Genomic DNA, 27072 nt, shown 5'->3' with positions numbered 1-27072 from the left:
TGCTGACTTCAATGAGAGCTGGCAGTGTTGCTCACTTTTCAGGTTTGGTCTACAAAGGTGTAGTGTTTAAAACTAAAGCTAAAGTATTAATGAAAGTAAGGCAAAAATATTTGTTTACTCAAAACAGAGGGGGTTTTTTTACCACCAGTCTGTCATAAACAGTTAATTCAGCAAAATTGTAAATAAATTTTAACATAACAATAAACAGAAAATGCTTATTGAGTCTCAGTGGGTTGCCCTATTAATTTACAAGATCAAACTAAAATAGATAAATAAAGTTTAACACTAAAAAGAGAATAATTTTGGTAAGTCTGAATTGCTAAAGTCCCTTTAACACTAAAGACAATGATTGCCTCAATTTTGTTAAAACAGATGCATGTCTAATTCCTTGATGCAATTCATGTGCTTGAGAAACCCATCTTTGTTTTCTTTTGGCTTGGTTGTGGGTTTGTTGCTTTTTGGTTTGGGTTGGTTTTTTTTTTTTCCTTTTTGGTTTTCCACAAAATCTTTTACTTTATATCCCAGCTTCTAAAAGTTTGAGCTTAAAAGCATGCCAAGACACTTTCATTTGTAATCCATCCTGAAGTTTTGAACTGAAGTCTACCTTTTGTGGATATTGGTGCTTTGTTAAAAGACAATCACACATGCACTAGAGTCTAAAAGAGACTATATTTGAGTCTTCAGGCACTCTCAAAGCACTGGATGTTGTTAGGCTAGAAGGGTAGAGCTATGTTTTCACTAAAGTGAAAAGAAATTCAGTCTTTCCACTACGTGTCAGGGAATGACAATGTGCAGTGTAACACCTGAGACGATATAACTTGGTTCCTTCATTCCAAAGTAGACAGACATTTTCAGCAACTTAGGTATCACTCAAATTAAAAAAATATAAGAGTGAGTAATTTCTGTAGCTTTCCACCAGCCTGCTCATCCATCTAGTCATCCATTTAACAATTAATGTAACATGGAAACCTTCTGTCAGAAGGCTTTATAAAGATGATGAGAGAAAGGGTAGCTTCCTATCAAAATGTAACAAAACAAACTGATGGCTGGAGGAATAGATTCATCAAAGAGACAGCATATAAATAGCTGTCTTGCCCATGTGAGTTCTTGGCTTGGGTGAGGTAAGATGAAACACTTTTTGATTGACATTTTTGAACACTATAGATTTGGTCTTCCTTTGTTACTCCTATGTTATTCATAACAATGAAATAGTTCATTCTTGGAAAGCAAATATGACACATTATCTTTCTGAAGTGGCATCACTATTGGCTTTGAAGGGCTTTAAATTTTATAAATTAGTTTAAAATAATTTTAAGAGCCCAGGTTTACGGTCTTGAATTGGATGAGTAATAAGCAAAATATTAAATGCTGTTAACTTCACTGAGATTACGTATGTGAATATAAAAAGAGGCATTAGTCTTAAATTGTTCAACTTCAGTAGTCATAAATCCAGCAAATTTTCAGAGCAGAATACTTGGTATCTGCTAAGGCACAGATGTTACCTGTTCTGCAATTGGATGAGCTGATAAAGACCCAGAAGCATCACATCCAAAGGATTGATCCCAGAAGTCCTTAATTATTCAAATCTCTCTTACCTGTAAAGTCTCCTTGATGTAAGTGACTGTACTTTTGAAGCAAGAACTATTAGTATGAATTAGGATTTGCAAAGTCAGGCCCAAAATCTCTCCTAGTGCTACAGAAAAGTTACGCTTCAGATTTCTCTGTGGTATTTTTAATTAGAATTCAGTTTTCCAAATTAAGAAGTCAATGAGAGAGCAAACAAAGAAACAAGAGCCTGAACTATTCAGAGTATTTACAAAACACCTCATAATTTTTCTTCAGTATGACATTAAAATAGCAGTAGGAAGGATTCTCTGTGGACAAAAAGGACTGTAATTCTGCAGTCCTTACACACCTAGTAGAATTTACTAATGCAAATAGTTCCTCAATAAAATTCAGTGGCCAAATGAATTTTACATAGGGGAAGTAAAGGCTTCAGCTAAATTTCATTTAAAGAATGATCAGAAGAGACATATGGTGGCAGAATTAAGTGTATCTTCTCTCCAAAGTTTTTTCTCATTCCATATTCATTTCCCTAGTGTCTTTATCATGTGCGTGTACACCATCTTCGAGAGAAGAATGAGGAATTGCAGGTAATAGGTGACTGCAACAAGTGATTGTTCTTTTAGGAAACACAGTTTTAGTGTGGTTTCCAGCATTAACCATATGATGCAGTGCATGAATCCTGGTCTGGAAAACCACTTAACAATGAAGGCCCCAAAACACACTATCAGAGTTCCTTTTTTTGCAGGAATAGGGTCACTTCCTTGGTGTACACTTACTTTCAACATTAGAAGATGCAGATGAAGGCCCAGAATTGGATACATGATCTCTTTTTTTTTTAATTAATTTACTAACTCTTCATTCTTGCAAATAAAGCAAGAGATATGACAGACGTGTGAAGCTATGCTATGAGCTTGGGTTAGAATAGTTGACATCCTGAGAAGATTCACAATCCTCCAGAAGAAGTGAGAGAACCCCTATTCTATCCTTGTCTGGGGAGCTCTCCTACCTGGATCAGCAAAAAATTTTCCTTTCTCATCACCTTCCACCTTTTTCCGTTTGGCAGAAGATGAAAAAAGATGCTAAATTAATTCAGGGGAAGAAAGGAATGGAAATACAAATGGAAAACTGAACTGACAGTATCTTCCATCTGTTTTCAGGGATAACATCTCAAGATTAGTGAAATAAGTCCCTTTACTCATAAGTCCCTTCTTTACTCATCTTACCTCTACTCTTTGGCACTCTTATAATGAGTGAGGTGGGAAGGAGGGAACAGTAGCAAGTGACGTGACTGAGTTTGTAGGGGAAGGGACAATATGGACAGTACTATACTGCTAGAGGGAGGGAACATATTCAGAGAAGGGACAGTGGTGTAGTAAAATTCTTACAGCATATCCATTAAAAAATCCAAAGCACAACATGACAGAAAAGAAAAGCAGGCTCTGAGGACATGGTATGGGACAGGAGTTTTGACCTTCTACAGTGTACAGTGCCATTTCCTCCAACTCAGACAGGAGCTGGGCTGAGAGGGATGAACATCTTAACCGATATCGTTACTGGACCCTATTTTTGTCATAAGACAAGAGTAAAGGCTCTGTTTACATTCTGAGGATGTGTGGCTTCAGTGCATGTTTATTGATGTTTTAATAGACATATGTTGCCTCTGGCAAGTTTAAAACCTCCTGAGATGCAGAATATTGCATCAGGTGTTTCAACACTTTCCAGGGGAAGAATATCCCCCCCATTTTTATTTCTCATTTCTTCATCAATGCAGTTACTCCACCCTAATCAAGTCCTAATTTTCCATTTACAAATCTGAGGGTGAGGAGCACAAGGGATGTGCAGCCCACCTCCACATGTCTCTGTGTTACACCTCTCCATACACTGTTGCTTAGTTAGCTAGGGTCCTCTTTGGGGCCAGGAACTACTTTCAGACACATTTCTTCTCTTGTCCCCATTCTCTCCCCCATGGTCCATCCTGTCACCATAAGATGATGCTACACCGCATCACCACTTCACTTCAAGACCCGCCACGACGACCACCAAAATTGGTGAGCTCCCCCATGTATTTTGATCTACTCTAACCACTGGCTGTGAAGGAATGAGCAGTAGATCATAGGCTGTACTTTCTTACGTGGTGGCATTCGGCACCTCTCATCAGGCTGGACTAGACAGAAAGTGGCATGTGAGAACTGGGGAATGGGAATGGGATGGGAACATATATTTCAAACTTCATAAAAATTGGAAAACAAAAGATACTTGAATGATGATTGACTTGAAGCTGCATTGGTAAGTCAGTGCATTCTGAGCAATGTCCAGTCTGGTTGTCTGCTAATTCAGCAGATTTCAGGCGGCATGCCCCTAATCTTTTGAGGAATAATGAAATTATAGGCACTGCCTTTGCATTTCATGAAACAATTTATTTCTTAATATGGTCAACCTAATGCAGCCTGGGACATAAACAGTATTTATAGAGCAGTCCAGCCTGAATGTTATATAAGTGTCCTGCAAAACTAGGTGAATTGGCAATTGTTACTAGATTTATTTTTAATAATTCTATTTTTTATTACATATGATACTGGACCACTTCTAACACTCAAGATATGACCTTGACTAAACCACATAACCTGCCTACATTTGAATTCCACTCTCTGTAAGAGGGGAGGGAGTAAGGCACTCTGGAGCTTAACCGGAAGTCGTATCCTCACTATTTCAAAAGCTTTGCTCTTTCAGAGACATCAGAAATGTTTGCATTTCTTGTTTCTTGGGTTTAGATTTGCAAGCCTAAACAACACAAAGTTTACAGGTGAAAGATCATGACTGATCCTGTCGTAACACTCCTACTCAATTCTTATAAGGCTTCATTTTTTTCTGATGTTTTACTGTTTCTGGGCCAGCCCTTGAAACCTTTGCATTATAAAAGTGGCTTTATGAGTTAATCTAGTCCTTTAGCCAGTCCAAAAGGAGGTTTATTTATGGGCTGAAGCTTGACAGGTACTGCAATCTGAATTGATAGTAGAAAAATGGCTGCATATTGAAGTCCTATTTGTAGTTTAAAATCCATCCAATCCTAAAAGAATGGGTTCAAATTTCTGAAGTTCCTCCAGAGTTTTGATGTGTGAGTGGATGCTGAAGTTTAAGGTTCAGTTTTAGGTATTCGTACTTTCAGGCTAATCTTCCTTATTAATGACTTTTAGGCACTACATTTCCATACTGTTTCTCTACAGTCATCATAAACACTACCAAGAATGAATCTACTTCTCCTTTGTCCATCACTTTGGGCCAGGGCTCAATGTAGAATGAAAACTGAAGGAAATGTCTGTCAATAATGCTATTCACCCCCCTTCACTAGGACGACAGTTAACGATCTTCAACACCCAGGCGCAAATAGCCATAGGAGGGAAGGACAGAGGGCGTCTCTTCCAAGGCCAGCTCTCCGGTCTCTATTACAATGGCCTGAAAGTGCTGAACATGGCAGCGGAGAACAACCCCAACATTAAAATCAATGGAAGTGTCCGACTCGTTGGGGAAGTCCCTTCCATCTTGGGAACAACACCCACAACATCCGTGCCACCGGAAATGTCAACTACAGTCATGGAAACCACGACCACGATGGCGACCACTACCACCCGAAAAAATCGTTCACCGCCTAGCATCCAGGTGAGTCAATTAGTCTTCTCCATTTCCATCAGTTCTTAACTAGTATTGCTGCTCATTTGTAAGTTCATAGGAGCCATGTTCTCTGATCATGTTCCATGTAACTATTTTAAAAATGTTACCTTCCTGTGTTGGACACAGGACAAACAGCTGGCTGAATTGTTGCAGCACCTGTATGTGAGAATAGGAAGAGATTTTGCTCCTGATCTAGTGCAACCCCACTTGTGTAAGTGAGATTGTCACAATGTGAACAAGAACAAGGTTTTAACTATGTTTCAAAAGTTCCATATGTGGGGAAATGTATTCCGAAGAGAGTTACAAAGCTTAATGGGGGGTGGGTGTATGGTTATTTATTATTATGACAGTATGAACTGCTGCAATAGTGAAGTTCATAATGAGGAGAAAAGCAATGGAGCATTACTTACAGTTGGAGTCATTTTTCATTTTCCTTTTATAGCCCTCCTGCAGAGAATTTTGAAGGAACGCTATCAAGATCAGTTTCTTGCAAAATGTAGATGTTCCAACATAGAATAGTTCCAATCTATTTGGTAAAAATCATTCCTAAAAAAAAATTAATTTAGGTGTTCTGACTTAATTGTGCCTATGTAGTTATTTCAACCCTTAAAATGCAGTGGAAGCCAGAATATGGAACTGGTTAGAAATAAACACCTTCAATTGGCTCTCCTTGTCTGTGCAAAGAAAAGAATCATGTGAATAACCAATCTGAGCTGTGGGTTATTTATTTCAGCAGTATGCTATCATGTTATTGTGTTATCAACTACAATGAAACATTTGTTTTGAAATCATTAGAGAGATGGAGCTACTGGAGAGACTCTAGAAAAGGGCCTCTAAAACGAGTAAGGGACTGGAGCATTTCTTGTGTGAGAAAAGGCTGAGAGAGCTGGGACTGTTCTCGCTGGACAAGGGGACGCTCGGGGGGATCTTAACTGTGTGTACAAATACCTGAAGGAAGAGTGTAAAGATGACAGTGGTGCCCAGTGACAGGACCAAAGATGATGGGCACAAACTGAAACACAGGACTTTCCCGCTAAACATCAGGAAACATTTGTAACGTGAGGGTGACTAAGCATGGGCACAGGTTGCCCCAAAAGGCTGTGGAGTGTCCATGCTGTTAAATATTCAAAAGCCATCTGCACATAGTCCTGGACAGCTGACTCTGCGTGATCCTACTTGAGCAGAGGTTTGGACTAGATGACCTCCAGAGGTCCCTTCCAACCACAGCTATTCTGTGATTCTGTGAGGTGCCTCTGGCTGCAGTGGAATTTACAACTATTAGAGTAATTAATTCCAAGCTGAGGTTTAACAGTGCCCCCTTTGGTACTCTGTAAATCCAGATAGCAACAGGACTGGGATTAATTGAGCTATTAGCCTCAAACACCCAGTAGGTGATTTATAAAGTCTCAGCCAAATGAGGGGAAATTACCCCGGGTTTGGTCACTGTTGGTCATAAACTTTGCAAGAATTACAGTTCCTTCTCCTCAGTGACTAGTTCTAATTTTAGAGAAAATATTTGTACAGTTGCATCTCCAGAACTATGAAGTCTGTTGTTCTTATCCTGCCCTCAATAATTTTTAAAGGCAGCAGAACTGTGTTTAGCTATACCAGTGGAACAGAGAATAGCACTGGACCTTTATGGGCTGGGTCAAGCTGGAAATGATGCTGGCTTGCCTGAAGAGGAGCTCTTTCTGAAAGCTTCCTGCCTGGCCTACGTGGCAGTTCACTCAGCCTACAGAGACCAACTGTGTGCTGAGAGAGCATCAGGAAGATTTAATAAAGTGTCAAAGTGCTTCTAAAAACATGGTTAGAGCAGCGATTTCCTGGATACACATGCACCACAACAAATGGCCTCATCTCAGCTGATATTAAAGCAATAACTCTTTGACACTTCATGCTATCCGCTGAAAGAAAAATAAAGGTCAATATGTACCTCCATTACAACTTTCTGCATTTCAATATTGGGCCATTTTATTGCTGTCGCAGCACAGATGGCTTGCCTTTCTTCTTTATTTTTGGTGGAATTTGATTCTGTCTGCTTAAGTTGCAGTATCTGTGTGGTGAAAGTGAGAAGAAATTGTCTTTTTCTGTTTGGGCAGTATCTCCAGCCACTCTTTTTCAGGTGCCTAATGGTTATTTTATCTTGCTTGTGTTCGACATCACCATCGCCAAGCCTGCTTACAATTTTAGATCTAAGTGGTGGAAAAATCTAATAGAACAAGTTTACTCTTTGGGAAACGTAAAATATAGATACCTAAGGCTATGAGCGGTACAAATACAGTTAGTTATTACCTTGTCCCAGCTTTTCTTCTCTTTTCTGCTCATGAGTAAACAATTTTTCTTCACTTTCAAGGCTGTTTAAAGTTTAGCCTCTTCTCTCCTGATTCTGATCAGCATGATTCATGCATTTTTTGCTCACTTCTTAGATTTGATTATAAGAATCTTTCTGCTTCCATACAAAAGGCAAAGGGTTATTTTTCCAATCACATTGAAACTCTTTTGTCATCATGATGCATGCCAAAAAGTTGTCAGAGGTTAGGCTGATGATAGTCTAAGGCAACTGTTTATCAAGTCAATTAATATTGTCACTTTTTTTTTTTTATTATCCATGTTTCTGTATCCATGTGTCATATCTTGTTTTATGCTAAGAGTGCAGACTCCTTGGGTTCAAAATGTACTTTTATTCTGCACATGCACATTACTTGGCACAGAAAGGTTCTGGCCAACTGTAGAAATACGAAGCATGATACAAGTAAAAGTAAAGCATCTAATGCAAAATAGCAAGAATCATGATAAAGAATTACTGCTCTTACTCTGTTAGGAGTATCTGTGTTACTCGTGTTGCTCATTTTTGTATGTAAGTAACTAAAACTACTCCTTTTTTGAAATGCATAAAAATCTTGTGCAGAATATCAAGTCTGTAATCACAAAGTGTTACAAAATCCAGGGGAATTTCAGAAGGATTTAGATTTACACATCACTTGTTAAGGAACTACAGAAGAGCGTCTTAAGTGCAAAGATATCTTGTTTGTAACACACACCAAGGCACTTCCTGCAGTTAGGTAGTCTGAGTACTGACAGAAGTATTTTAGAACACAGTTAGACTAAAACAGCTGGGAAAATGAAGTGCTTTAAAAATACCAGTGTTTTGGTAAATGGTAATGGTAAATGGTAAAAATACCATTCAGACCAATGATATGCTTCAGTTTGTGAAGAGCCCAGACATGGTATATAGTTTTGAACAAACAAGCAAGATAAAGGGAATTGAGAGAAATATTGCTGGAAATACCCAGTGGCGTTGAAATTAGCATTTAAAATGTCTATAAATTTATACTAAATTTCTGCAAGGCAGTGAAACTCAAATCAATGGAGGACAGCTAGGATTTGAGTGAGAAACAGTGGAGATACATGGCTGTATGCTATACTGCTGGGAATGTTCCTGTGATTCAGAGAAGGAAATAACAAGAGCTGACCTTTTCTTGCTAACTGAAAATAAGGGAGAAAAAGGAGTTTCCATTTGTGTCTGTTTCAGTGAGTTACAAATGGTGCTTGTGCTCCACTGCCCTGAGTAGAAGCACTGGTTTGACTTTCTCACACATGGTTTTGTCCTGGATTTAAGTACAGTCTGTTCAGAAGTGACATGAGCTGTGCTAATTTCTTGCTGCCTCTCAGGGCCCTGACACATCAGACTCTCCTGTGACAATAATATTCCCTCTGAGACTTCTGCTTTGCCACGTTACCCACAAAGGCCTTAAAGACAAGCTGCTAGTTTTTGTGTGTGGCACAGGAGGATGCCATCCAAACTGCTTCTGGGTGAGAGTCACTGTGCTAAGCCACACAGCATTCTTGCAAAGCTGTCATGCTTCTCACAGGGTTAGTTCATTAGTTAGAGGTCCTGGAATCCCACATGTCCCTATTTCTTGATTTAAAGCACAGCTTCAGTTATTAGTGAAGTACTTCAGTGATTTTTTGGTTTGGGAGACCTCTGTGAAAACAGGTTAAAGTGACACTCATTCTCATCTTCTGCTTCCATGTCAGCTACTTGTGTGGTCAGAATTCTCTTTTATGAGTTGCTGCTCAAAGCTTTTGAGGAGACTCTCCATATGCTTTATGTGGCACATTCTGTCTTCGTTCACAGCTGGGTCACTCCATTTTCAGATGATTTGTGCAGAGTTAATTACTAAGTAAAGCTAGTGTATAAATCATTCACTGTGATACATGTCTTCCATTCAAAACACACTCAGTTCAGCAAATTCAAGAGGAGAACCACTCCAGGCAATCTTCTGGAGGCCCTAGGGCAGGTCCCTAATATGTCTGGTCTATGATATGGATGGCTGAGGACCCAAGATCAGAACAGTTTTCTGTGAGAAAGAGATCAGAACCCTTCCGGGATGACAGATGGACCTCTGGGTATGCTCTCCATGAAGAACCAGAGACTCTGTGCTCTGTTACATATCCAGGGCATGCCTCAACTTCTTGAGATGGGGAAAGTGACACTTGCCAAAGTGCTCAGACTATAGCTTGTAGGTGGCAAGAATAAATTACTTGTGGATGTTTTCAGCTGTGATCTTAGAGCCATAGAATGACAGTTCATGATTTATTATGTGCAGACTGTTCTCTCTAGAGACTGGAAGAGGGGATCTGCCTATATCTATATGGAGAGTCCAGTCCATTGGCATGGCTTAGAATAAGGTTTTCAACCTTTATTTTTAACCATTAGGCTTTTCAGCCTTCTAACTGTGTGTTCTGAGGGTCCAATAATCTTGATTAATGTCTTTCCATAACGTGCAGCTCCAGGCTAAATCCTTCCTTACAGTGTATATCACAAAGGAAAATAGCACAGAAGATTTGTCAGTCTAATTAAACTTTCACTGTCAGAAAGACAAATAAAATTGTCTCACCCTTGGTCTTGCCTAGGTACTTTCTTTTACACTCATAGATAATAATTTGGTAGGGAAAGAAATTGGCCTTTAATTTGGTTTTTGCTTCTTATAAGTCACTGGTGACATTTTCATCCCAAGACTGCAAAGCTCTAATGAAAAAAGAGCTTTTGATGAGTCTCTGCTTTAAAGACTGACTTCATTGGCTCATTGGCACAGCTGAGAATTACAGAGGCTAGCTCTTATCCCCTCTTATCTGCTTCTTCCTTCATTATTTTTTCTTAAAGAGACCACAGATCCAAACTTTACCATGTTTCAGAGTGGAATCCCTTCTCCTATACTACACTCCTGCATTGCTGCATTCCCAAAATGGCATTTACTTGTTCACAGTCACATCTCTTCTGTGATGATTAAATGGTAACATGCTTTGAGCAGAGAAAGAAAGCAGAGTTTGGAAGCAAGAATCCAAATGTTGAAAATTTTCATGCAGACAATTGTTCATGTAGGTTACAGTTACTAATTCAGTAGTACCAAATGACCTCTAAATACTTTACAAATATGTAGAAAATAGATTTAGAAAATATGTAGAAATAGATTTAGTGCACACTGAAATACAGAATCTTTGGTGTGTAATGTAAGTAGCTAAAATGTATATGGTATGGTAATGTTCTGTATGGGAAAGGCACAAAAATATTCTCCAGGTGAGTATTAGATTTGCAGGTGGTGTGGTGTGTTTAAATTATATTTATTGATGTAGTGTTCAAGATACTCAGATTACCTGTAACATTCATGTAATCTAAAACAGAATCTTATATTTTCATGGTTTCATCCACTTTCTGCAGAAGACAGAAAGTGCAGCTGTGCTGCATTTCTCAAAGTGCCGTAGGGAACCAGTTTTCCAGAAGGGCCATAGGTGAGCCACAAGTACAGTACCCATTCAAAAGAAGAATGTGATTTTGTTGTAATATTATTTTTCCAGCCTCTGCTCCCTAGTGCTGACAAGTACTGATGATGAAAATAAACTCAGCCTTGTATTTCTGCTAAGCACAATTACAGTAATAAAGAACATTGTGCTTGTAAAACAGTTCATGCATATGCTGGTGTTTGCTGTCATTTGTTGACATTACCAGCAGTGATATTGGACATTTAACTTAGTAGCCATTGTTGGCTCCAAATGGAGATGTCTGTCTCATGACTCCAGGGGAGGGATTTGATTGAATGTGTGTGGCAAACTTGAGAGCCGAGAGTTGGCAGATAGCATGATTTCTCAAAATACAGCTTACACTCATTCTTTGGATAACCTGTTTTTATATAGTAGCATTAGCAAGTAGTCACTTCAGCCACTCCTCTGTGTCTTCTGTTAGGATCCACACTGCCTTTTTATTTCTTCAGTCTCATAGTTTACAGAAGGTCCGAGTTGGCTGATTCATTTCTACAAGGGTTGAGATTACATTGCCTTTAACTTACAGATCTGAGCAATCATTTGGGTCTTGCAGCAAAATCTCAACTGGTGTTTTGTGGTTTTGACACATGTACCTGGTTCTGTTCTCCTGTCAATTTTGGAAAAGAAGATTGGGCCCAGCATAAAAAGAGCAAGGGGATGGATAAAAAGGGACTGGTCTAGGACTTTTCTAGAATTTCAGAATCTCTTTAGATTTTTCTCTTACGTGTTGTTTTGTCTTGACCAAGAACTATTGAAATTGTTCCTTGCTTTTAGGTGAACAAGCAGATTTCTTGAATAAAAGAATAGGAAGCTGTAATAACAGCTGTAGTAAGCTGATTCCTGCCTTCTTCAGGCAGGCACACATTTCTTAGAAAGTAACATTAATAACATCAGTATGCACTTTTTTTCAGAGCACAGTATCCCTTTGTGCATTTAGGCATGTCATTTGCCCTGCCAAAAAGGATTCTTGAAAGTCACGTGAAAGATTATTTTCAAAATCTGATTAATACAGTACTCAGGAACTAAAGCTATTCTAGTTGACCATACATTTGATCCCAAGCCAAATGAAAGAATAGGACAAGTGTGTTCTAGAATGGTTATGCAGTGACAAGACATGATGAAGAGATCCAATATTACAAAAGCAACTACTTAGAAATAAATGGAGTAGAATCAATGGTTATGGCTCAAATATAGTTGGAGGATTGGCTCATGTTTTGTTATAGCATATCTGTTCCTCTTGCTATTTATATACTTCAGGGAAATGCCAAAATTCTTCCTGAGCATATAGCTCCATTTTATTTGTTTGGTTTTAGGGGTTTTTTTTAATGGGAATGGCTGAGAGGTGGGAACGTACCTCTTACCTTTCCTAGATCATTCATTTCAATGAATGCACAGAAATTGGAAACACATCCATGCTGTTGTGACAGACCTGCTTTCTGAAACCATCTAATTAATGCCTTGGATTTTCTGCAGAATGATGGTGTTGTTAGCTCACAGAAACAGAAGGATTTCTGCTAGTTTCTTTTTCATCTGTGGGATGAGTTGTCACTGATTTGCAAGATATGTCTGTCACAGTACAGCTCGTAAAAGTAGTGATTAGCAAGACAGGCTGTACAACCACCAATTCTTTATCTCCTCCCTTAGATGGCATATGAGTAGGTGGGATGTTGTTCATTTTGATTGCAAAATTACTTTTATTATATTCTGAAAGATAAGAATTTGTTTCCACAAAATTTCCAAGGAAAAATAAAGCCAAAGGGGTGAGAAACTGAATTTGAGTTCTCCTGGTATTGCACAGTATATAAATGCTTCCCTTTTTTCTTACAGTGTATTTTTGGAGGAAAAGTTGTTTTTTGGTATTTGGTGTTTGGTATTTTTATTTGGTATTTGTATTTACATGCAAAATATATTGGCTTTTCACCCTTAAAATTACTAATAAAGGGATCCTCTTTCCTAATAATCACTTTCAGAGTTTTCGACCGGTGCTGTGTTGGCCATTTTATTGTGTCTCAGAATAGGTGTGCTAAGGAAATCGATTTGTGGGCAAGGACAATTCCAGGGAATACCAGTAGTTTTTTAGGGGGCAAGAACAAGAGAGTAGGAAATGTGGAAAATGCTCTAACAGCTAAATGTATCAAAGTGGGTAGAGGAAGGATGAATACTGAGGGGCAGATGGCAACTAAGATCCAAAGCATGAGATACATCTCTCTCACTGAGATATGGGAAAGAACCAGCATGATTTAGAGACAGAGAGTGACCTGGCCAGAGCTGGTAGGCTGGTGGTTCTCGGAACTCTATTTTGGAGAGGCAAAGGTTTTAGGAAAAGACAAACTCATACTATATGGCTTAGAACCACTCTTCTACTTTTAACCTTTGCTTGGTTCCACATTCCATGTTCCCTAAGGATAAAGTATTTTATTTTTGCCAAGCTGGCTGGGACTCAGTTCAGTAGAAATGCTGGCAGTGAGATCTGAGTACCCATGGATTCTTCCATGCAGTTCAAAGTCAGACAGAGCTGGGATCATTTACATGTACTAAGACCATTTAAAATGCACCTCTTCCTCTCACTTGCAACAGTTCTTTCCCCATAACTGTTTCAAAGCAAGAAAACTCTGTGAAAAGGGTCAAGTCAGGTAAGGACAAAAAACTACTATATGTTTTGTTCTTCTAACATCCAAGCAATAGCTTCGGTGTCCAAGCCATACACAGAGATTTGCAGAAATAACTTGAATTTAACTTGGTCATAATACCTCTTTTTTCCTGAAAGATGACCTCCAATGAAAGTATAAGGACATGAATGATTTTAATCTGTGGTAACAATGGAGAACCAGTCCTGACTGACTCCAACAGCATAAATATATAAAATGACAGATTATCCTGCAGCCTCCCTCCCTCCTGCCTGAACACACATATACATACTCAGTAGCACTCAGCAAAATTCAAATTGTACTTTATTTTTTATCTGTTGTCCCAGTGATTAATGCTGCCCTTGCTGGGAGACTAATCAAATAAGGGGAAATAGGGAGAAAGAAATATGTATTTCTTAGACTATTGTTATCAGTGTTATTATTATTTCTTTAATATATTATCCTTTTGTTAGAAGAACGTAATGCAGGAAGAGAGAGGTAAGAGCAAATTTGATGGTGAGAAGATTAATGGGGCAGGCCACAGCAAGTGTAATACAGGCATCTTGCAGAGGGAGGTGAGCTGCCAAGCTGCTTTGGGGTTGCAATACTTTAGCTAGAAAACTAAAAGGCTGTAGCAGGCTGGATGCAGGTCCTGAGCCAGGAGCTGCTGTTTTCTAATCCTTACCCTATTCACTTAGCATCTGTTAAGAAACCTACTCCCTAAATTATTCTTTTCTTTCCCATGTAGTAAAATAAAGGTCCTTGGTTCCATCTCACAACCAAGTTCACAGACATTGTTCTGATAGTATAGGTAATACCTTGTAAATTCCATCCGGTGGTGTATTCCCTTTCCCTCCTCCCTGGTTCTTGGCCTAGGTCTTTCATAGTGGTATTAAGACCCTGAAGTTCCAGTTTGATTCTAAAGATGTGTACAGCAGAGAGCAGAAAATTTTTTCTGTGCTGTGGTAAAAACAGAATAGATGCTTTGAATGAATATGACTTAGATTTAAGTAGGAGGCCTGTCTTATGAGTGAGTAGGATTGGATTCCAATTGTCTTGCTTCCTCAGGACCTTAAGAAAAAAGAGTTAAAGATGTGGTAATCAAGAGGTCAGACCTTATTTTGTTTTCCCTTTGAGCAGAAGAGTATAGAAAGGAATACCTGTAATAAAGGACTAGACTTGTTTGGGATCTTACCAATGCATATAAAATATCTTAAGGATGGCTGTCAAGAGGATGGGGCCAGACTCTTTTTAGTGGTGCCAGTGATAGAGGAAGGGGTAATAGGCACAAACTGAAACACAGGAAGTTCTGTCTGAATAGGAGGAACTTCTTTACTGTGCAGGTGGCAGAGGCTGGAATAGGCTTCCCAGAGAGGTTGTGAGGTCTCTTTTTTTAGAGATACTCAAAAAAAGTCCGATTGTGATCCTCTGCACCTCCTCTAGGTAAACCTGCTTTAGAAGGGGGGTTGGATGAGAAGACCTCCAGAGGTCCTTTCCAACCCCAGTCATTCTGTGATCTGTGATACCTATGCTTTAGAAGCATTTTTTTGTAGGGTCAGTACTCCTGGAGACTCTATTTTATTACTCTTTGCTGTGGATATATTAGCATAATACCCTCAGAATAGGCTTGCAAATATGTTTAGGGCCCAAATCTTATGCATCATTGCCTTAGCTCCCAATTGATTACATTTAGGCAGCAGTTAATCCTCTTGTTCTCTGCTAGAGCAATGCCATTTGTATTAAAACTTACATGAGCACTTGGCTCTCTAGTTCCCAGATTTGTAGATTTGTTTCATTGTTATAAACATAGTCTCATTAGAGATATTCATAGAAAAGCAAGCTAAAACTGATTCTGCATTCCTCATACATGCTACTCTTCCACTCACGTTTGTCCCACATATGTTTACATATACTACTTAAGTTGTATATAGTTGTTTCAACTGCCTAATGCATTGCCATTTACTCTGCCACCCTTCAGACTTGCATAATTAATTATTCTTAAGCTTGTGAGCAGTGGCTGTTCAGGTGACTACTGCTGTGACCTGCTTGTCTTGTCTTGAGATTTAGCAATTAGTGGGAATGAAATTTAGAAATGTAGATATGGTAGGCAGGTCAGAATATGCAGCCTGTTTCTCTGGAGTACCTGAAGGCATCCAGCTTTAACAGCACTAGGGGAGGATCTGTGCAGCAGAACTTATGGGCTTCCTCCAGAGCCAGGAGGGCAGCTGGTCCTGCTCTGTAACAGAGCTGTGTGTGGGTGCTGGGAATCAGCAGGATTTCCAGCTGCTAGACATAAATAAGAATGCCAAGGTGGAAAGGAAAGATAGATGGGAGGAAGAAGGAGGGTCGTATGTCGTGTATATGCCTCAGAAAGAACCACTGCAGTGGGAGCCTCTCATGTAGAAGGCTTCTTCCACCCCCACATCTGACTCATTCTGAGGTATTGTTGCTTGCCTGAAGATGAATAATTCTTTGGTGCTCAGATGGCTGATTACACGTTGTCCTGTTTATGGACTCAAGCACAGCAGAGAAATTTCTGCTTGCTTGGCTGTAACATTTGTTGCCCTGGCAAGAAGCAAGAACCACTTACAATCTGCTGTGAAAAGGCTTAGTGTCTCTCTGGATGCCTCTCAGCTAATGTCCAATGCTTGCAAGTTATTTATTTTGTCCTTTCTTAACTGAAGCCATGGGAATGCATCTGCTCTGTGTGATTCCTGGAGGAAAAGAAGGAAGGAAGTTGGCATGAACTGGACAGGAGGGTGAGAGCCTGGCAATGGATTGTTAAGGACCAGGATCTGAAATGTTCACTTTGGCCTTAGGAAATGCTGTATCAACAGGAGTGAGTTGTTAGCCCTGCAGTCTGTGACTTGCTCTTTTATGATGGTTTGTTACACAGTTCGAGATAAGTCCCTGGTTCAGATTCTGAGTCTGAATTGCCCTCTCCACAGGGCCAGATTTCCTTTGGTGTGGCTTGGGAAGATTTTCTGCTGCAACTCTTGGGAGGCACTTGTGCTCTCCTGCTTACTATTGTAGTGGTGGACATGACACATCAAAGGCAGCCGCAGAAAGAGACAGTTAAATGGCACCAGGGCTTCTACTGTGAGGGGAGAAATAGGGTGAAAAGATGACAATGTCATCACCTTTCCCCAAGAGAGCTGCAGATTGAGCATGACTGAGGGTGTAAACAACAGTTTAGAACACCAAGGATCATTCTAGAAGCAGAGGGAGGGAATGGCACAGGCTGGCTGGCCCTCTGCTTCTGTCAGGTTTGGTCACTTGGAACTTACTATTTCTCTTTTATTCAAACCTGATTTAATGGCAGCTGTAGCTGAAGGTCAGGAGGATTTGGGGATTTCATTTTTTGAAACTTTTTTCCTGTTGTTAGCTGTTCTTCCCTTGCATTTTTGTCCTTCTGAAGCTAAGAGGCAACTTCTGTGGTGGCAATGAAAGGTGACAGTGGTTAGGCAGTGTTGTACCACATTTATCCCAATAGGATATTACAGAGACAAAAAGAAGAGTGATTACTATTATCCATGGGTAGAGCTAAGCTCCATCTGGTGAGTTATGTTTGCAGTACCTGTCATGTATATTGCCTTGGCATCTGAGAGCTTTGCAGCTCTAGACCCATTCACCTGCAATGGTCCATAAATTCAGACTAAGGATGAAAAGGAGAAATAATTACTATTAATTCAAAACACCTATGTACTTTACCTAGAATTCAGAAGTCCACTTGTTAATTAGATCTCTTTGAGACAGAAATTCTCATTTGGTATTAGTATATTTTATTTATACGACTGATACATTTTACTGTAGAACCACATGGAGTTTAGACTAGGACTAAATCATAACTTCATCATGTTTCAAGTAGGGCACTATTCAGCAGTCTTGTACCAATTCATTCATGGAAGGCAAAGACTTTAGAAAAAAATCACTCCATATCCCTGCCATTTCTCTTCCCTTTTGATGTCCAGGAAGACCCTTTAAAAGAAGAAAAAAAAGTACTTTCTGAAAGAGAGGAAGCCTGGTTTTTATTTTGCAGAAGTAAAAATTAATTAATAACTTGTTGGGTTTGTTTTTTTTTTCTTGTCATTCATGAATTAATTTTTCACTTTTACTTGCACGAAAGTATGGGGTCTGGAAAATAACATTGTCTGACTTGTTTGAGTTGGGCAGATAAAAACTATGATAAAATCCATAATATGAATCAAGGCCTCAAAATTGTCAAAGATATCAGGGAACAGGAATGTTCTCTGTTACTAGAAAAAAATTTTCTTTATTAGAAATATTCATGTAAGAAAATCTGGTGGCCACTTCTGAAGCCTGTAGAATAATAGGAGGGAGGATGTGTTTGTGAACATTGATTTGCCTTCTGAAAATGCAAAGCAATATTCTAACAGAAAATTCACATCAGTGAAGAGTGTGGTCATAAGCACTTGTTACTGGAAATTGTACATATGTCCTGAAGGAGATATGGAGAAGTGTGAACTGTCCTATAATCTGTTATGGTGTCTGTAGTGGGACTGCATTTTTTTATGATCACTGCTTGCAGTCATTGTTCATTTAACCAGATCACGTTGTTCCAGGTGCCATTTCTGCTCTATTTTTGTGTATCTGGCATGATTTTCCCTTGCACAGAGCCGTAAAATTTGTGCTGTAGCCCACATAGCAGCATCAGGATGCCAGTTTCAACTTGATTGACCTTGTTTGGCATCAAACCGTGTGCAGAAGTTCAGCCATTCCTGATTCTAGACCCAGAATTTGCTTTCCTACTTGTGTGTAATTTGGGAAAACTCATAATTCAGTTGATGCCTTTGACATAGTACCAGGTACAGGGAGTTGTCTTAAGCAATCCCTTCAGCAAATCTTACTGGGTAGGGCTGTGATTCTTTTTTCTGCAGCAAGGGAAACAGGTGAATTTCAAACCTGCTTGCCCAACGGCTTCTCTCTCTGGGATAGACCTTGTGGCACCTGCTGGAGCACTGTGTATGCATGCTAACAGTAATGAAAACAGCTGTTAACAAAATTCTTTATGAAGCACCATACAAATTATGTCTAAGGATTGTTTGTTTTCATCACAGATACACAGTTAATTGTAGGTCAGCAGCTAATTATTGTTTAATAATGCATAGCTAAGCCAGCAGTAGTCTGGAATGGCAATGAAGGATGCTTCTGGCATGGCCATGAAGCAAGAAGCAAAAACAAACCAAAGCAGGATATAATTAACCAAGCTGTCATTACATCAGGGCACCCCTAAAACTGATGTTTAAGAAAGGGTTTTTGAATAGTCAGATGATCTCTGTATGACCATTACTTACCTCAACAATGGCCCCTTCTGACATGCAAAATTGCATGTACTGATTAATGAGAATCCTCCCCATCTGCATTTCATGGCTGTACTTTGTATATTGTGTTAACATGTGCAAACTCTTCTCATCCACAGAGACAGTAGATGGTTTTGAGTTTTTTCTTCTTATTTTTCTGTCAAGGAACAACAGGTATGTCTGGAAAACAGAGAAGCTCTGTCCAAACTAAGTCTAAATTAACTCAGTTTAGGCAGTGTTAAATGCTCACCATATTAACTTGTCACATTGCTTATTGAAAAGCAGGAAATATTATCTATTATCTCAGATTAATTGGTTCACACATGACCTGACTTTAACATGATTGATAGGATGTTATACTGCAACTGTCTTCAGAGGTAGCTGGGGTTCAAATAAGCACAAATGAACAGACAATGCAAGTGGCCAACTTCAGTGGCAGAATCAAAGAGAGACAGAAAGATTCAATGTTTGAGACTTACAGACTTTCCTTACTGAATTTTGCCATTTAGTAGGTCACCATTCACATGTCTCTGATCATTCCTTTAAGCTGCCTCCTGGCAGAGCTGGCAGATCAGGACATACACTTGTGCTTGAGCAGCTGCAGGTCACAGCCTGTGCTGCAGTGCCAGCCCCTTTAGATGAGCAGGTTAGATTGCATGCTGGTTCCTGAAATGGAGCTGGGGAGGAATGGACACACGGGTCTTCTTCATTGCCCTTGCTGCAGGGACAGTAACCTCTGGTGGGGATGTTAATGCCTTCAACCACTGCTGCAACAGTAAAACAGGATGTCAGTCAGAAGCTTTTGTTCCAAACGAGGCTATTTCTTAATATGGCAAGGCTTTTCAATGTCCTTGGAAAGTGTTTTTGAAGTTTCTCTGCATGGCATTACATTCTGTAGTGCCAAATGAAGACACAGATCCAAACCCTTTAAAGGAATACAGTACTTGCTTCAGACAAATATCCTTTTCCCCCTAGGTGTATTCACCTAATAACTTACTTCTTGGACTGCTCTTCCTTTTGTGACAGTTCTGCCACTTTGAAGTCCTTCTTGAACCAGTGAAAGATTTTCATTAGTTGTCAAGCGTTTTCATTAAGCTTATCTTTGGCTTTGACCTCTCATACTGATATCTCACACCCCATGTTGGCATCCCATGAGAATGGTTTATTCGTTACTAGTTCTGTACCAAACTAACATCTTATGATTTCTGAGGAATTTCTTTCTCTTTAAAATAGAAGAGCTAAGTGAAACTAGTTATTTGTCCAGGAGTGCAATGTTTTTTACTAAAATACACCTTGAGTGGCACTCCTGCATGGTCCTCTCACTAAGGCTGAGATGCTTGCTGTGTTGTTCAAGGCTTCTGTAAAAAATGATGAGCTCACATGTATTTTCCAGGCTTTATTGTGTCATCTGTTTCTGCAGACCTGGAAAAAAAATCAAACCATTCATGTCAGCCTCTGTATTTTTTCTTCTAAATTAAAAAAGGCTTTCTGAGATGTGGAGTGGTTTTGAATGACCTCTGCTGTGCTTTCTGAAGCTGCCCTGCTGTGGAGTGTTTATGTGCACTCAGTGGCAGCTGTCTCCCCCACAAAGAATTCACAGTAAATTTGTTAGACTGCCAGGGCTCAGACTTAACCTTTTCTGTCTCAGCTTGCATGTTCTGGTTTTGGTATCTGTTTTTTCTCTCCACTCTTGCCATTACATCACACCTCACCATCTTTCTCCTTCCTCAGTTAACTTTCCATAATTCCTTGCTGCTTCTCCAGTGCTTTCACCTTTTGTTTATTTTAATGCCAGCTGAATACAAACCTAATACACTAACATAAACTCCCTCAGATGGAATTGCTTTTATGAGTCTCACAAGTGCTGGGGGCTCCGTAACATCTCTGCCCCCTTTGAACAGGGTGCACCCTTTCATTTCCAGCAAATTTGCAAAGTTCAAAGAGGATGAAGCTCTTTCCTGGGACAATGGGAGGCACCTGCCTTGCAGGGCTTAGTGTTAATTTGGTCGATGGGCTTAACAGACAGTAGCTGAGCCCATCAAGCAGCCAGGAGGTTTCTGAGGACACTGTTACCTTCCCAGTGCACCTGCTCATGGATTTTGTATATGTGTGCTATATTTCTTTTGGATTCTGTCCCTAGGTGTTGATTCCCAGAGCATGAGGAGTGACTGTCTTAAACTATTATCGTGGCTAAGACTCCTGCAAGCACTGTTTATGAAAATACTTAATCCTCCCATGATGTTTATTACTCAATTAGCCATGGTAATACAGCAGTACATTTCATGAAATACAAAATACTGTCATTTATTTGTTTAGAATCAGCTGCTTTTTTATTTGCCTAGCCTTGGTTTTGTGTTACAAAACCACACAAATGGAACCCTCTGGTCAATCCTACCTGTCGGTTGCTGTTTTCTGGAATCCAGTCCATAAGAGCTGGTAGTCTAAAATTCAGTGTATATGGGAGAAGCATTGTAAGACAGCCTTCATTAATCTCTGTGCTTCTGTCTAGAATGCTCTCACTCACCTGGTAACAGATAGCTTCAAAGCTGAGTCACATGTAACTTCATATCAGTGTAGTCACAGCAGTGACTATAGAATGGCAAAAACCTCTAGCTAGGTGTAACTAGCTATGAATTGAAATAACCTGACTCTCTTCTTTCAAATCAGAATTAAACAAAGCATAAATTGTCCAATAAATACACAAGAGAAATAATGAGAATGAGTGATAAAGGAAGCTTCTAAACTAATTGTTACATTGTACTAGCTTGCTACTTCTTGTGCTTTCTCCTTTGAGGAGTAACGACAAACTCAAGATCCAGCTTGTAAATGTCCTCTGACACCTCATGATGATCTAAGAATTATATGGTATGGGTTACTCAGTGCAGCCCAAAGCTGTTTCTTTTCTGTTGGTAAAGCAGGACTTCATTTCTCTCTTGAAATAAAGTCAGACCTTAATTTCTTTGATTTCTGCAGAAATGTTTAACTATGATAATCTGGGATAGTCAGAACTCTTATTCCCTTTACTGCCTGACACTTGCTGGTGATAACTTCCTTTCTGTTGAGGGGATTGGCTCTTTATGCAAGCAGGCTGTGGGCTGACATTTGCAGCTTGGGTGGGAAACCCCAGATTTGTTCTGGATTGATGATACTCAGTGGGTGTGTTTGGGTTTTTTTGAGTTTGACTTTTTGTTTGGTTTGCTTTTTCTTTTGAAGAGAACAGAGACTCTTCTGGAGGATAGTTGTATTTGAACTGACACAAAGAGATGCAGAAATTGCCTTGAACTCTCGAAACTTCTTTTTTTATCACCAGTCTTCTCAATGGTCCTGAGCCACATAGTATTTTCTGTAGTTCACTGAGCAATTTTTTCAGTGAAGAAATTTTTGTTTGACATTGTGCTGATTTAATTCTTGCCAGTAAATAAATAACTTGTGCAGTCTCCTTCTCTAGCACAGTCCAGTAGATAGGACACCAGAATCAACTGTTTAGGCCTGAACAATATAGTTACAGGATTCCATTGTAGGAAAATATTACGTGAGTCACTGGGTCAAGTCCCCCAGCCATTACAGACACCATTTTCTCTGTTCTCTTCAATAACATTTTGTTTCCAGACTTTGCCTGACATTTCAGCATAATATCACCCCAGGCACTTAAGCCCTTGTGTGACCAGGTTCCTTCTTTATGTGATGTGGCATTAGTATTTCCTCTTTCTTTTTCTTCTTTTTTAAAGTGTTTTCAGATGTATAGATGAAAAATACTAATTAATTGCTTATATTGGTACTGTCATGTCATATCTAAAGGAACCTGCAGTCGGTTGACACATCTTCCTGGAGAACAATGCAGAATACTGGCAATAACAACAAATTCCTTTATTTGGGATGATTTTTTTTTTTTTTTTTTATTTAATGCACCAATAACCCACAGGCAGAGTCAGGAATAATGAGCTGCTTTTCAGGCCCTGTAGAAATTAATATTGCCCTTGACAGGACTCTGCTTACTTGCAAATTGAAAATACACTTGTCCTGTCTCACAGGCATGGTCTTGTGGTAAAATGGGTGCTGTCTGCCCTCAGCCTGGAGCTGCAGAGATAAATGAAAATGCACGTAGAGCCCAGCACTTGTCACTGCTGGGATTGAAGGTAACCACAGCAGACGATGAGCTGTACGTGCCGTGTTCCTATTCTGAGCTGTGCAAAAATAACTTCCATTTTCTTTTCTGAGTGCTGTCGTCTTGTCCTGCCCAGCACTGTTTTTCCAGAGCCTTACACAAGCCTTCACAGACTTGTTAGCATTTCTGGGACAAGCCTCCGCTTCTGACTACAGAGAAGCAGGGAACACCATAGGTCTTTGAGAGCAACTGGGTGCATCTCCAACAAATAGGTATTGCCTGGGGCAATTATTCTGGTGCAGGGAACTCATATGGCCCTTCTCTCCACATGGCTGCAGATGCCTAAAGGGCATTGATCAGAAATTTCAGTGACCACTCTCAGACTCGAGATTTTTTTTGTTCTCGCTGGAAAACCATTTGTGCTTCTCCATCCTGCAGTGTCACAGTCACTTCTTTGGATCATCACATTTTTGTACCTTTAATTAAAATGAGTGTTTTAAAAACAAGAAAGGACTGCCTAAGCTTTAGGTCAGAGATAAGAATGATAGGTCAAGATTCTGAGCTCTTAACACTGTCAAACAAAATGTGGTATCAGTCTCCTTAGGCCCATTTTTACACACAGGCAGGCTATGTTGCAGACCTTACACTTATTCCTTTTTGTGCATTACTAGAGCTGTATTGCAAACAAATATATCACATAATTATAACTGTGGTACTACAGTAAGCCTGTGTCCAGCTGATCCTTTGGCTTTTTGTTCCTAGTACACACTTGTACAATTAAATTGTTTCTTTGAGCTATGTAAAACTATAATTGTAGATACCAGTACTGTGCCAGCATGACATCGTGTGGTATCTGATGGTTACCAACAGCTCCTAAATGCTGTTAGTAACTCTTTGAACTGTCAAAACTGAATATAAATGTTGTACTGGTATTTGAGTGGGTGTTGAGAGAGGAAGTGAGGTGTATAACTAAATAATATCAGCTTGAATTAAAATGTCTCATTCAAATTTTTAATGGGAATGGAGAGAATTTTCAGTCAATGTCATTTCTTCAGAATTTCATTCTTGTATGACAATGACTTTCTGACACTTTACAGTGAGTTCTAGCTACCTCTTATCAGCCTTTGCCTGCTCTTATGTCTGGTATCTGCACCATACAGGAAAAGGATTATTTCTGTTCTTGAATTAATTCTTGCAGTACTTTTTAATGCATGGATAATTGTTTGTATCTTAGCTTCTGTAAAAACTTCCCTCTATGGGGCCTTCATTTTAGTTAAAGGCTGAAATAAAATTCTCCTTTAACACTGCAGACCTAAAACTTCCAATCAGTTCTGTCATCCCCTGAAAGCACTGCTCTCAAGACAGTTTTACCTCTTGGTTTTCTAATTTTTGCTGTATACATAAGAAACCCTGAGGCTGGAATGTTGTCTTTCCCCTCTCTATTGAGATATGCATCTCAGAAACAGACTGTCCCCAGCTGGAAGGAGCTTAAAGGTGATTCAGACTTCAAGCATCACAGAAACTTCTAATACTTCCTTGGCTATTATTAGATGACAAATTTCTGCATTGCTGGCATGTGTAAGCACCAGTGATACTGTGCTCAGTGAGATGGAAGGAATATTCTAAAAGAAAAGATGATTAATTTTGCTAGAATATAGGGTTTTCAGTTTAACCTCTTGAAGGCTTCAACTGTTTTTGTAAAACATCTGTGAATAAGTCATGTGAATAAGAAAGAGACCATATTTACTGCCTCTAGATTTCCAGAACACATCCAATATAAATCACTAGTGGTTTAGAGTCAATATAATTTGTTAGATTTCTGTGGCTTTTGTGAAATGAGTGGGTAGGTATTATATTATGCCATAATTTATAGCTGATTTTGTGCACTTGGCTTTGCACTTCAGCTGCTGAAGCCTTTGGTAAACCTACCCCTAGTTCAGGTTTTAGCAATGGTGGAGCACATTTGCAGGAATGAGTAGTAGTACTGACCTATAGTTTGGTAGAATTGATCCCTCATTTGTCCAATGTGGAACCCCTAGCTGAAGATTGATATCTGCTGTTTCCTTCTTCAGTTCATGTAAGGGGCTTGAGTTCACATCTCTGTTTTAGAGTCACTTTTTCATAGGCTGAACTCGTAGCCCTTTCTGCAGAAAGCATTTCTGAAGGCAGGATACTTGCAGCATCTTCAGGTACCATCTTCTCTTCATTGGGCGCTTCCCTCAGGAAGAGACTCAGCAACCCAGCTGCAGAGGCTGAAGGCTGGCTGGCACAAGTGTTAGTAGGAATTTCAGAGTTATATTCTCAAGACAGAAAATCCAGCCCACATGCCAATGCAGCTAACAAAAGATGGGGTGAACATAAAAGCTGGTCTTTCATAACATCTGCTATGTCAGCCAGGATGCCGTTTTCCACTAGACTTGACATCTGAGCCACTGCTACAGAAGATTTAATAATCTTAACTGGAGTGAATTGGAAAACTCCAGTATCCTGAACTTTCCTTATTAACTAGATGAGCCATTCTTTTCAAGAAAAGTTACAAGCCTGGAAATTCAAGTGGAAATGCAGCTGAAAGTAGATCATCTGGGAAGCTGCTGGTTACCTCGTTATTGGGCTTTTTTTTTACTGTTGCTGCTATGAATATCCCAGAGCACATCTGAAATATCCTGGCAAAGGAGTAACTCTCCAGAGAACACTCCTCCTTCATGGATAGGCATGTTCCTCAGTGAAGTGGCTCTGCACAACCCCTTGCTGCCAGGTCCTGCTTTGGAGGATATTTGCCATCAGACCAACCCAAGGGCAAAGATGACTGAGTAGCAATGAAGTGAAGGTTTAAAAAACTTAATTGATGGTGCTGTGCCGCTGCTTGTTGCCTGGCATTTTCAGCCAGTGGATAATGACTGCACAGAGCCAGCTGCGCTGCACTAGGACTTCAAGAAATGCTTGCATTAGCCTAGGAATGACATATATAAGGAAGCTCTGCCACAGCAACTTGTTTGTTTCAGGTCAAGGCACTGCAAATGCCCCTAGGTAAACAGAGCCAATAAAAACACTGGCTGCCTTGACCTTTGAAGCTAATAAATTGTGTTGCAATCAGTTACACTTTTTCTTTCGCACACTTTCTTTTATCTTCTTCTTTCTCTCTCCCTTTAGCTTATGCACTTCAATGGTAATGCAAATTCTCTTCATTTATAACTGAGGATAAAAATGTTTTCCATAGATACCGTAATTTTCTTTTTTAAACAAAAGTATATATTATTAAAGAGAGATTTTTATATGGTCTTCAATTTAATGGCTAATTAATTATTACTGAAATGCACTACACTTTGGATACTGATCTTGTATTTTTAGACAAATAATATAAACATCATAGACAGGAGTAGGGTGATCTAGTTTATTTGTTTTAGTTTATTGAAGAGTATCAGACTGATCCAGTCCTTAAAAACTCTGTCAAAATGGCACAGATCTATTAATTTATTGTTTGTAATACACTGAGTTTTTTATAAAAATGCTTTCTGTAGCTTCCAAGTATATTCCCCTAGCAATCCCACTTCTGGATATTAATGTATTCTATTATTGAGGACATAATTTCTGCCATTTTCTGAAAGATGCCAATATCTAAGGGATAGAGCTGTAACCTGAGAAGCTTCCTAACATGAGAAGAAAAGTTAAAGGCTTTAAATCTGAAATCACTAGCTGAAATTTTGTGCTCAGGGATAAAATCAAGAGCTTGATCACTGAAATACCCTCACTACTCTTTCTTGTATGTGTACACATTGAGAATGTGACCAGAGTGGGCATCAGACTGTTCCCCTTAAATGGCACCTTTATGCTGAGGCCAGAGATGTATGACTTTAGGGGAAACAAGTACTCTTAATGAAGGATATTATTCCTACAGAATGGGATTATGACCTACTGATAGAAAGATATTTGCAATGGGAAATCTTTGGCCTTCAGCACTGTT

The 27072-nt window shown here is 39.4% G+C and overlaps 1 protein-coding gene across 36 annotated transcripts in view; it reads left to right on the top strand.

Annotated features, from left to right (window-relative positions):
• Positions 1-27072, top strand: part of NRXN3 (neurexin 3) — a 985201-nt gene that overhangs the window by 871021 nt on the left and 87108 nt on the right. For 20 of the 36 annotated variants that reach the window (XM_048307857.1, XM_048307861.1, XM_048307859.1 and 17 more), the window contains one exon: positions 4916-5223. In XM_048307857.1, the coding sequence (XP_048163814.1) occupies positions 4916-5223 (308 nt within the window). Of the gene's footprint in view, positions 1-3554; positions 3615-4915; positions 5224-27072 lie in introns of all 36 variants that reach the window. The other 16 variants (XM_048307848.1, XM_048307847.1, XM_048307846.1 and 13 more) reach the window with 1 other exon arrangement.

Source organism: Corvus hawaiiensis, chromosome 6 (genome assembly GCF_020740725.1).
Source record: "Corvus hawaiiensis isolate bCorHaw1 chromosome 6, bCorHaw1.pri.cur, whole genome shotgun sequence".
NCBI classification, from domain to species: Eukaryota; Metazoa; Chordata; class Aves; order Passeriformes; family Corvidae; genus Corvus; species Corvus hawaiiensis.
The sequence above is the reverse complement of the archived record's forward strand: the minus strand, read 5'-3'. Positions and strand labels throughout refer to the sequence as shown.